Raw genomic sequence first — 12,638 nt, 5'->3', positions numbered from 1 at the left:
AGCGTCACCTACGTGTCATTTTGCATGACGTCGGCGAGTCAACGGGCTCCCGGAAACACTTGGGCAACGGTCCGATTTTCCGTGGCGGAAGGGCGCCCAAGCGCGACGGACCGAAAAAATCGTCGTAGGACTTTGCCTGACGCAGTTTCCACAACAGAACCCATATCGTCGGGTTAGGCCCATGGGCGACGAAAAATACCCCTTAGCGGACGATTTTGAGACGTTGTCTATCAGAACTTTTCTTGTAGTGAATAGAGTCCCGCTAATTATTCAACTACAAAGAGAGAAAATAACAGTGGCACAATACTCAGAACTAACCACACTCTGAAAATCATCATCTTTAAACCAAAAATTTCGTTCGTAGAACCAAAATGACAAGAACTAAAATGGTCATGTACATTCAGATACTAAAGGACGTCAAATTTAGCAAATAGCAGTGTCATGCCTAGCAACTGCAGCTAGCTCATCAACCGTGTAATGTCCTGGGTACCTCTGATGCATCAATGGCATCAGCTGTTTACGTACAGCTGCAGCTCCGACTTTGTCAAACATCACAAACTCGACTCCGCCAGTGTCATCAGATGCAAAGACAGAAACACAATACCTGAAAAGGAAGTACCGAATAGAATTAGCCATATGATATCCAAGAAGCAAGGATTAAAGCTCATAGCTAGTATAAAACCGGAAGGAAAAAATGTAGGATCACTTACGCTAGATCAGCTTTAACAGAGTCGCATGTTGCACCTGAGCATTGGTATTGGCAGCCATCATGCTTAGCAGACTTTTCAAATCGTTTGCACGAAGCAAACCACCAACGCTGGTCAGTACATATTATGTCAACTGTCATAGAACAGATAAACCTTTTGTCTTGTAGACAGCGCAGAAGGTAACATGAGCATGACAGTGAAACTATATAAGAATCCACACGGAAGAGGTTTTGAAAGAATATGGGATCACCATATCAACGAAGGGATCAACCCCGTTGAGCTCTTTCATGGTCATCTCAATAGGATCCGCATAGACATGGGTTGGAAGGGCATCTGGCCCCGTGGGGATATAGGCAGTCAGAGGAGTAAACTGGCCTCCAAAGCTGCAGCAAGGAATGCACAACCTACATACCAAGTAGACAGAGCGAAGACCCTAGAACATAAGGAACAACACGAGGCTCAAAAATCTACCTTGCACGGAAGGAATTGACATCAGGTATATCCTCGTCAATGTACCAGCGACAGGCAGAGCTCCCACTTAACCATGTAACACCTGCAGAAAAACAAATCCAAAAAATGTAAGCACGAAACATGGACCGAATGAAACCATCTCATGAATGCAAAAGAAGGAAGCAAGTAGATGGATAATATACATGAAGAAATGCTTTGCATAGCACTGAAAACACAAGGAGCATAAAGAATTGACAATTGTATTTACTATTGTAGCAATTACCATGATGTGACTTAGGCAATGTTCCCACAAAGATAGCAATAACTGGCTCTTTGTCACCCATGGCACGAACCGCGTCTGCATCAAATTCAACTGTCCGATCACCCCAGAGAATAATCCTCAGTTCAGCACCCCTAGGTATTGTTTTGCATGAAATAATTAGACACCTTAGTTATAGATAATGACAATCTGCACAAAGGAAAAGAGGTAACAATTGGCAGCACTTACAGCAAGTCTGTAAGTTTAACTGTCCTCGTGTTAGAACCTGCTGTCTGGTACATAGACTGAACAACGACTAAGTCCGAAACATGAGAGATCTTTCCAATAACATCTGCAGCAAAACAATTTCGATGGTAGAAAACAGACAGGAAAACCAAACAGGGACATGACAGCGTATGAAGAGAACTAACCAATGAAGCGTGTAGGAGGCCCACTAGGATCGGGGATATCAGCAAACGAAGTCAGGCTGTAGGTGCATAATGGATAACCATCTTCCAACCCAGGCCTCTCCTCAACAATGGTAAACTTAGTGAACTTAACCATGGAAGGGCTCTCTACAGGCCTGAAATTTGTCTTGGACGGGTTGCACAGGAATTTCCTGATAACAAAAACCTTCCCCTCTTGCAGCATATCCTTGAGGCGCTCAGAGGTGGCTGGAGGGAGCTGCCCGTACATATGGCTTCCCTATAAAAAAAAAACACAACAACTGCATGATTGGTACAAAGCGAAGCAAGGAAGAAGAAAAAAAGAGCAAGTGTAGCACCAACCTGCTCATCAATCAGAACCATATCAGTGTGTTTGATAGGACCCTCGTCGGTCCCTCCACGGTAGTGCCACATGCGGGAAACAAGAAGACATATGGTCCACTGACGGCTATCCTTGTGAATCTCAGAAAGCAGGTTGATCAGCATCTGAAATAGCACAAGAAAGACAATTAGAACAAGCAAGAGAGACCAGGCCAAATAGATCTTAACAGGTAGCAACGTAAAGGAAGACAAAAGTAATTCGTAGGCAAAGCAGATGCAATCTCATGGCCTTCACCTGCAAGAAAACAAGAGCGGGTGGAGAAAGCACACACTTGCAAAAGACGCACATCACACACGGTGCGGCAAAACAATGATACCACATACAAGCAAAACGCGGCTTTCAGCCACTCTGCAGGAAAGGCACCAGCAAATGCCCATGGTAGATACCTCGAAAAAGGCTAGTCCGAACTAAAAATATTGGTAAGAAAGTACATATAATGCAGATAACTAAGTTATAACCAGGAGCTCAAAAGCCTGCATAAAACCATAGCATATAGTGAGTAATTAACATAGAGAGCAGGGCGAGGTGCCGAAGGGACCGTGTGATCTGCAGGCACATTGGTAGCAGGCGATCCAACCACTCTAGATCTTCTGGAACGACCAGGACAATGACCAACCTTAATGATGGGCGTAGCGCATGGACACAGCACAAGAGCAGCAGGAAAGTAGGGGCACACAGAACCACATGAAAGCACAGCAGCACTGTAACACAAACAAAGAACAACTGTAATCAGAAACACATAAGATCATTTTTTTTTGAAACCATCGACCCTAATACCGTGATAAACACAACTGGTTAGCCAACAAACTCACTAAGCAGAACGAACAGGTTCCACCAAATCAATACCATCTACAAAGCAAGAGACATCCTAGAGATGACATCAGTTAGCATACAACCCCCCTAAACCTTTTTTAGTTATCAGTTTAGGGTGATTCCACAAAACCTGACAATGGAAGAACCAAACAACCGCACAAGAAAAACCACCGGAAAAAAGAACACGGTTTTTACCCATGAATAAATGTAGGAACAAAATTCTGGTACTGAATTCAAAAAAGCGATATAAGGGTTTGAAAGATATACCAATTTCCTAAAATGAAAAATTATAAGCCCAGAAATAGCCTGAAGGGAGGAGCAAAAACAGGCTATGGTGGAGCAAAAACCGAAGAGGAAAATCAGCTCATAAGACCTTCTCACATGGACAAAGATGTGATGCACAAGTAAAAACCTATCCTGGTGTACCCTACATGCCACATATAGATGGTGTTCCTGGCATGCGGCTTACAGTTTACAAATCCATGTTATTATTTTATTTTTTTCGTGACATCCATGCAGCTACGCCATCACTATTTTTAGGAATTATTACATTCTAGAGCCCCAACAATGCATCAGGGTACGCCTGCCATAAGATCAGCACAATAGGCTACTAACAAACACAACAGAAAATCCAGGATAATTATCTCATCACTTATTACGTTTGGTCCAATACAACCAGCATTTACAGAACCTACACATAACGAACCGACGCCATAAGACGTGAGCGCAAAAATGCCAATCAAAGGCCGGCTGCCCACCAAGAGGTCCGGAACTTACAAAAGTAAGACGCATAGTATCTCTCTCCAGGGTACTCATTCTATGAGCTGCACACGCTGCGACAACAACAGTAAATCGCAGAGAACTTCTATACGCTAACATGCAGTCACCTCACACAGGTAAAACAAGGCCGGCAGAGCACATCGTTCTGCAAGGGTCTCTAAAATCGGAATAACAACGGACACAAGGGTGCACATCCTGTCAAGATTCGTAATATAACATGAAAGAATATAACAATTAAATAAAGATACACAACAAACGGACATATTCCGCAGGATAAAGAGAAAGGTAAGTACACGAATTAGGGAACAGGAGTTGAGCATACAAAGTTTACAGGCAAATAGAAACAAACCTTGACAGGAGCAGACAGAACAGCACAGTCACACCTGATTCTTGTAAAATCCTCAGAAACCAGGACCTGCACAAATACGGACGGCCGATTTTTAGGCTACCGAGACAACCTGATCAATCGACTGCATAAATCTTCTTAAATCATGTATCCACAGTAAATACAACTGCACTGCTAAGTAGTACTCTCAATGATCTATACAGAGTGTCTTGAATTTAGTTTCGTCTTAGGCTAAAGTACGAAGTGCAGAGCAATACATATTTCCCTTGTTTTTTAGATAAAAAGGAAAAAAGAGCATATTAGGCCAGCCATGTGTTTAATACATAATTTGGCTGCTAGATGTTTATGGGCCAAATTAACTTAAGAGTGGGTGTTTCAATTATTGATTGACATATAAATGTGGATTTGCTATTTAGTGCAAATGCAGGTTTGGTTATCGTCCATTATGGATGCCATAGCGACAGATCGGACGAAACTATGTTATATGGAGTTGAGAGCAAGTCTTGTGCAAATTGTGTTGATCACATCAAATATTATGCAAATGTGTTAAGTACATAATTTGGCTATTAGATATTTAAAGGCCAAATTATTTGACAAGCATATACATTTGGATTTGTTGTTTTGTGCAAAATGCAGATCTGGTGGAAGTTCGGTGCAAATGTCACGTCAGCGGATCAAGCGTACGAAATTATTTCCCAGGACAATTATGTGGAGATATGCAGCTACGGAGGACAAAGTCTGAGCAGATTTTGAGATGTATTGAGCTGAAACGTTGATGCATAGGACACGTCCTGAGCTGACCCGGTGCCAAGCTAGGTGGGGTGTGAAGATTGGAAACTAGGAGGTCACGTACGGAACACATGCACCGAGATTTCCATGGTTGTTATATATGCGTACATGCGACTAGAATTAAGCTCGGCCGGATTGATTGAGATCAGATTAGGAATATTAACCGGCTTGAACGCCAAGGAAAAAAGCAATTCCGTGTACGACTATGTTTGCCATAGACCAGGCGGCCTATATAACATGGGCACGCGGCCGATTGAAAAAGCCCCAGTCAATCGAATCTATCAATACAATTTATCCTATTTACTTTTACGTACTCTTTCGTTTACATGGCGGCTCCCTAGCAGGCTCTAGGGTTTCGTTGATCTTTGCCGTTTTGCGCTGAAAAGCGGTCGTCTCTCCTCCACGAAAGCGAGGGGATCTTTGTTGCTTTGCTCGGAAAGCAATCGTCCGTCGTCACGAAAGTACGACAGTATCGTGGTGCTGCGCGACAGTTTTGCGTGGCAACACAATTGGCGACTCCGCTGGGGACGAAGCATCGAGCGGTCTCCAGCCCGTTCCTGCTACGTTGGGATCGTCATCAAGAGGCTGCAATCTACAACGGTAACATGAATTCTCAGTATTTTTATGTAGATGCAGATAATTCTTATGTTGATGTTGCTAGTTCTTATGATATGTGTACTACATCGGCTATTCCTAGTTCTTACTATATGCAAACGCCGATGCAAAACAATCTACATGCTTTAAATTCTTACAATTTTAGCAACATGCAACAAGTATACTTGAATTCTCATGCATCGGCAATCCCGGAAGTTCATGTGCCGATGAACAACATGATGAGTTCAGTTAATCAATATGAGACACCTGACGTAATAAATTTCAATAGCATGCCAAATAGTGTTTCACCTTTTTATTCATCGGCAAATAACTTGCAGTATGTTGGTTCACATTCACACATGCCGATGGATGCAGCAATTGGCTATGATACTACTAACTACTTTGCTAATTATTCTCAGCCATCATATGTTACACCTTTTGTTACTAACTTTTCAGCACCATATGCAATTGGAGATATTCATAATTCGGCCATGCACCTTCACAATGATTACAGCCGAATAAGTGAAAATTCAAAAGGAGTTCATGTGCCTTCATCTAATAATGTAGCATGTGATACAACCCCTACACAATTCCAGATTTTCGGTGCCACCCAAGACTCATTACCGAAAAATTCTGAGAGATATGAGGGGCGAACAGCAGAAGAGTGGAATGATATATATCTGAAATCTTGTGAAGATCTTGCAAAAAAGCTTCTCGAAGTCAGAGCCATACGAGCCAACCAACAACAAAATATTGACTCGGCTAGTACGGCTAATTCGGCTAAGGCCGGGTTGGACAATTCATGTGCCGAGTCAAATCAACAGAAGATGATTGACACATCTACCACGACCGACTTAGTTCAAGCTAAATTAAATTTTGGTAAATCCAAGTCGGACACACAAACCGAGTTTGTCAAGATAGTAGATAAAAGCTTTGTTGAGCAAGAACATGGTGAGTGTGAAACAACTGTGCTTGATTTTTCTGGATGTAAGGGACCTTTCATGTTGCCCTATGAATTTCGTGCCAAAGAAATTGACGAGCATCAACAAGAAGAAAGTATAGCCGAACCATCTTCGGTTGAAGAAGAGCGCCGACATGAAGAGACCGAAGATCCAGAAAAGAAGGAAGACATGACATTCAAAAATCTAGAGGCGGAGCAAGAAAATGTTCAGATGAAGTCTACAAGAGGAAAGGATGTGGTCATTGATGATAATGCTCCTCAGAAGATGATCAGGACAAAAGATCCAGAAGTAGGAGTTTCAAATGTCAGTGAAAGAAAGACAAAATCAGCTCGAAGATCAAAGCCGACGGTTAAACAATTGTTGGACACATATACTACACGCAAGGCCAATAACGTGTTTAGTCGGCTTGGAGATAATAAGCATCCTAGGTCCGCTTCTCGACATGGAGGTCATGAACGCCGGCGAGGTAAATCATATGTACGGCGGCCGTATTCTGCAATAGAGCCGACATATTGGGGCGGTGCACCTTCTGTATATCCACAATTTCCTCCGAGGAGCTTTAATCATTGGGAGCCATATCTTGCAAAGACAACAGGTAATTTTCATTTGGAATGTATTTCACGGAGGAAGCCTATATTCAGACCACACTTGCATGAGAAAAGGGCAAGGTTCAGTCAGGAAGCTAAATTACATGATGCCGTTGTGATTCGAGGAAGCCGATCACGGGTACACAATGCAGATGGCAAATATAAAAAGGACGACCGCAAACTCGTCTGGGTGCCCGTGAAGCGTACTCGAACCTAAGAATGTAACAAGTTCAGATCAGTCGGATGTTGTGACCCTTGAGAAACACGACTCAGCTGATTGTATTGTCAAAAGTACGTAAACGCAACCTCGTGATTCAAGCAACATATCGTCCAATGTTTTGCCCGAGTGGTACCATCGTGAATAGGAATATAAATGGATCTAATTCTTATCACGGCTTGAAACCTCGGGAGCTAAAAATAGGTGGTGGTGGCAAAAATATGCAGCAGCAACAATGGTCTGGTCTGGTTCAGCAAGAGGAAATGTTGGAGATTAGTTTGCAAAAAGACAGAGATAACAGTTGCTATGCAGAAGATGATTTCATATGTAGTGGACCTAATCGTCGATGTACCAAGAGAATTGCTGAAAAAGGCAACATGAAATCCGAGACCGATGGTCTATCCGATCGGCGGAGAGTTTTCTCGGCCGGAGACGGAATATTTGCCCGAAATACTACGATAGTATCAGGTATAGGCCGAGAAACTCCTACGTCCATGAAGTTGGTTGTGGTTTAGTTCAAGGAAAACCCGCTAGTACAAAAGGAAAGCGAGCAAATAATATACTCGGTGCATTCTCTAATACAAGTTCAACTAAGAAGTTTGAATCGGCTAGCATACATGCCGTCTCAGCTAGTTTACATCGAAGAGTTGTCAAGTCTTATACTACCAAATCTACACAATGTTCCGATTCAGCCAACAGGAGCGGCCAGAAAATTATAGCTACTAATGTATTTGATCAGTATAGAGTATTTTCGGCCAAGCAAAGAATATTACCCCCAACAGACGTATGTCAGTACAGGCCAAAGAACTTGGGGGCAGCATGACTAAGGCAGTTGCACCCGGAACTAAACCAGGACCTCGATGGTGCCCGATGGGACTCACGCGGACTCGAAACGGCATGTACAACGACTGCGAGCATTGGAAATTGGCGAAGAGCTAGCTGAGAAGTGGCGTGATAAGTGGTTCAGTGAAAATACACCGATGATCCCTACGAAGAGGATATCTCAAAAATGTACATCTTCACATATCTAAGCCATCGCTTACTCAAAGCCGAGAATGGTACGTTATGCATTTTATTATATTATATATGTACCAATTTTCGGCATTATCTACTTTCTAATATATGTGTGGAAACTTGTCAAGCCGACGTGATTAAGTATATGATACACAAACCGATTCTTAGGGGTATGATTGAAAAGTAAGCTTATGCACTAATAGGATATGATCTAGCGTATGAATCGCTGCGAGGTTATGAAAGGTCAAGTTATCGCCGATTTTATTTTTGGTCATATATAACTAAGGATGAGGAAAATATTATTTTTTATTGGTGTTTGCCCATAAAAAGTTTATTTTGATGGATCGGTTTGTAGAGATAGATATGGCGTCGGTAATGTTTTAATTTCCCCTAGTAATATAGCTTATGGAACATCGGTCCGTTTGAAATGTCATTGTACTAATAACCAAACTGAATATAAGGTTTTGGTTTGCTCTAGAAAGTTTAGTAGACACGGGTGTTAAGATTACAGATACTTTTGGGGATTCGCTTCTAGTAGTGCGCCAAAATAAAAGCGAATTCCATTGTTTGGATGGATTACTAAATATTTATTTGGACCTGTGTTTAGATACAATTGAGTCTCTGGATGAGGTCATTATCTATCATATACCTAGAGAAGAAAATTTAAGAGCTAATTATTTAGGACAACACGACATCAGGTTATCGTATTAGTACAGGGATTTTTATATATATATATATTAGAAAGACCGATGCTTGTTGGTATCAAAAGTGAGACCGATCTGGTGATTCAGTGCATGGTGCTACATGTCTAGGTTCGGTCCAGCAGCAAGTAGTACAGGGTAATGTTAATTCGGTACATGAGCTACAAATAGCCGAATTAGAAAATATAATTTAGGATTTGGAAATATGAGAGTTCCTTTAGTTAATTATTTAAAGGATCCAAGTTGGACAAGAGATAGGATCTTTCGGCGACAATGTTAAAACATAGTATGATGAATGACTGAGTTGTGTATCGCCGAATAATACATGCCTTATTTAAAATTTCTTTGATTCTAGTTAATCTAGATTAGCAATATGCGGGACAACATCTGTCGGCTTATATGATGTGATGGTTAGTAAAAATAGGAGGTTTTCTTGGCCGACATTGTTAAGAAGGTTTTACTAGAGCTGTTTGCTGGGTTGGGGAAGCCCATGGAGAGTTGTAGAGATTGTTCTTGTAATTTCATATGGCTGTGTGCATCTATTGATGCAGAGGCCGGAGCGATGCTCCCATATCGAAAAAAAAGACAGAAGTTGCCCAAAGCTCTTAATGGAAAATATTTTGAAAAGCATATGGCATCATACTTGAAGACATTGTGGCCGATATATTATTTCAGGTATCGCCCAAGAAAAATCTAGCCGATATGTTACTTGAAATATCGTTCTAAGAAAATTTTGGCTGGTGTGTTCTTTTGGCATCGCCCTAAGCAATTGTATGGCCGGTGAAGTGATCAACATCGCCCTAAGGTACTGTGTTATGATAATATTTTTGATAAATACAATTATACCAAAAACAGGGGGCATGTGTTTAATACATAATTTGGCTGCTAGATGTTTATGGGCCAAATTAACTTAAGAGTGGGTGTTTCAATTATTGATTGACATATAAATGTGGATTTGCTATTTAGTGCAAATGCAGGTTTGGTTATCGTCCATTATGGATGCCATAGCGACAGATCGGACGAAACTATGTTATATGGAGTTGAGAGCAAGTCTTGTGCAAATTGTGTTGATCACATCAAATATTATGCAAATGTGTTAAGTACATAATTTGGCTATTAGATATTTAAAGGCCAAATTATTTGACAAGCATATACATTTGGATTTGTTGTTTTGTGCAAAATGCAGATCTGGTGGAAGTTCGGTGCAAATGTCACGTCAGCGGATCAAGCGTACGAAATTATTTCCCAGGACAATTATGTGGAGATATGCAGCTACGGAGGACAAAGTCTGAGCAGATTTTGAGATGTATTGAGCTGAAACGTTGATGCATAGGACACGTCCTGAGCTGACCCGGTGCCAAGCTAGGTGGGGTGTGAAGATTGGTAACTAGGAGGTCACGTACGGAACACATGCACCGAGATTTCCATGGTTGTTATATATGCGTACATGCGACTAGAATTAAGCTCGGCCGGATTGATTGAGATCAGATTAGGAATATTAACCGGCTTGAACGCCAAGGAAAGAAGCAATTCCGTGTACGACTATGTTTGCCATAGACCAGGCGGCCTATATAACATGGGCACACGGCCGATTGAAAAAGCCCCAGTCAATCGAATCTATCAATACAATTTATCCTATTTACTTTTACGTACTCTTTCGTTTACATGGCGGCTCCCTAGCAGGCTCTAGGGTTTCGTTGATCTTTGCCGTTTTGCGCTGAAAAGCGGTCGTCTCTCTTCCACGAAAGCGAGGGGATCTTTGTTGCTTTGCTCGGAAAGCAATCGTCCGTCGTCACGAAAGTACGACAGTATCGTGGTGCTGCGCGACAGTTTTGCGTGGCAACACCATGCCGTTTGGCATGTGAGCAAGAACCGGGTGACAGTTAAGTGGTTGGTACTCCAAACGTATTGTCGCCAAATTCCTATACAGGAGAATCTACACAGAAAATGGGGCAAAGGAAGCACCTTTTTTTTCTCTCATCGCAGAAGAGGCAGCCCCCAATAATCTTCAGAAGCAGTCAGCGGCCGGACCAAAGAACCTACATATACCAAAAAAACGAAGGAACCAAAACGAAATCAGCAGGCAGGCATTTTGTCGAACATGCAAGGCGCAAGTAGGGAAACTGTAAACAGCACGTGAGAAAACGCATACCAAGCCAACCGACCAGAACGCGCAGATCGACAAGATCGATAAAGAAACGTCGCTTGAAGGTTGATCTACACAAATTGCAGAGCAGATGAAACACGAGCAGCGAGGACACCGCTGGTCGCCCTCCATCACTGCGCCTCCCTCCTGCGGGCCGGCCGCACCTGCTCCGCCCCGGCCACCCGCTCCTCCTCGCCTCCTCCCGCGTCCACTATCTCCTCCGGGGCCTCCATGGCGGCGGAGTCGCCCCGTTGCTTGCTCTTCTTTGCCCGACGCCGCTACGCCCAGCTCAATGGAGGCCGGGACTGACCAGGAGACGGAGGCGGAAGCCTGGCGACCGGCGCAGCTCCGCCTCCATCCTCCGCACGCCGTCATCGCCGTTGCCAACCCACCACCGCGCCCTCGACTCGCGACGCACAACAGCCGCCCTTCCCCGCACCGGCCCAGCCCATCGCGCCGCTGCATCGTCGAGCCGCCTCTGTTCCCCGCCAGCCTCCACTCGAGCGAGGCTGAGAAGGGAGGAGGAGACGCGGGGATTGGGGCTCCTGCGATCTAGGGTTTTCACTGCCCTACGCGCGCAAGAGAGGAGGCGATGATTGGGGGAGGAGAGGCCAATCCCGATCTAGGGTTTTCACCACTCCACGGAACAACGAATGAAACGAGCTACACGGAGGAGCACCCGCTGCTGCCTCTGGCTGTCGGTCCTGCACGAAAACGGGCCCAGACGTCATAGACCGTGAACGAGCTGTGGCATGTAAAAGAAAATTTACCGCATCCGACGGCTGTGGTGAAAAGCGGGATTGGAATTTACTGTAGCTGGTGAAACGGACGGATCAGATCATTTTGCCCCTCTCAGACCCCCTGGATGGCCGGGTCATCTTGGAACATTTATAGGAAGGAATATCCGGCCTCCCCGCAGCGCCCTCCCACTCATCCTCACAATACGTAGCTACTCGGCCTCCTGACATACGCCGCGACGCTGCCGCTCCCGAGACTACGGCAGACGACCACATGCTCATGCGCCCGCCAGCGTGTGCCGCTAGTCACGCCCGCTGCAGAGGTTTGGAAAGCATCAACGTTGTAGGACTCATGTTTGCAACTATGCCGATATGCCACATCGGCGAGTTGTTATCATAAAACTACTATATTTTTGGCTAAATGTTGATTTTGGTACCACTTTATGTTTCAGAAGGAAAAAAACTATCGCATTTTGTCGAGTTTTACGAATAAAAAACTAATCCTTCATTAATAACGTTGACACCGTTTCTCGACATGTAGATGTAGGGTCCAATTGACAGGCCCAGTTTGCTGAGGTGGACTAGAGCCCACATGTCAGTCCAATTAGGAAAGTCAAACAATCTCTATATCTATATCTATATATCTATATATACTACTTAAAAAGACTAAACTGGTTCCTTATTCTACCAATACGTTTTAGTTTTGGT

General features: G+C 43.5%; 1 protein-coding gene across 3 annotated transcripts; it reads right to left on the bottom strand.

The window, feature by feature from the left end:
* Positions 1-324: 324 nt before the first annotated feature.
* LOC124708672 (replication protein A 70 kDa DNA-binding subunit A-like) lies at positions 325-11,324 on the bottom strand. Of its 3 annotated transcripts, XR_007005259.1 has the most exons (11): positions 11,200-11,324; positions 11,013-11,086; positions 4,187-4,252; positions 2,861-2,945; positions 2,205-2,348; positions 1,848-2,121; positions 1,666-1,768; positions 1,441-1,571; positions 1,179-1,260; positions 711-1,090; positions 590-604 (listed from the first exon to the last, which is right to left on the bottom strand). XR_007005259.1 is itself a non-coding variant. In XM_047240347.1 (10 exons), exons 4-9 carry the CDS (start codon positions 2,346-2,348, stop codon positions 712-714), a joined length of 840 nt encoding a protein of 279 aa, XP_047096303.1. In that variant the 5' UTR covers positions 4,187-4,252; positions 11,013-11,086; positions 11,200-11,324; the 3' UTR covers positions 325-604; position 711. The 3 variants fall into 3 exon arrangements, 1 of the variants encoding a protein (XP_047096303.1); XM_047240347.1 differs by lacking the exon at positions 2,861-2,945 and having other exon boundaries at positions 325-604; positions 711-817; XR_007005258.1 differs by lacking the exon at positions 2,861-2,945.
* Positions 11,325-12,638: the final 1,314 nt, after the last annotated feature.

The sequence above is a fragment of the Lolium rigidum genome, chromosome 4 (assembly GCF_022539505.1).
Source record: "Lolium rigidum isolate FL_2022 chromosome 4, APGP_CSIRO_Lrig_0.1, whole genome shotgun sequence".
In the NCBI taxonomy this organism is placed as follows: Eukaryota; Viridiplantae; Streptophyta; class Magnoliopsida; order Poales; family Poaceae; genus Lolium; species Lolium rigidum.
Note: the sequence above shows the minus strand (reverse complement) of the source record. Positions and strands in the feature narration are given on the sequence as shown.

Excerpts from the sequence above, each read along its gene's own strand:
- LOC124708672 (XM_047240347.1), bottom strand. The coding sequence starts at position 2,348 with ATGCTGATCAACCTGCTTTCTGAGATTCACAAGGATAGCCGTCAGTGG. Across the intron at positions 1,769-1,847 it reads GCCTCCTACACGCTTCATTG|ATGTTATTGGAAAGATCTCT; the intron begins GTTAGTTCTCTT and ends GTTTTGCTGCAG. Across the intron at positions 1,572-1,665 it reads GTTAAACTTACAGACTTGCT|GGGTGCTGAACTGAGGATTA; the intron begins GTAAGTGCTGCC and ends AACAATACCTAG.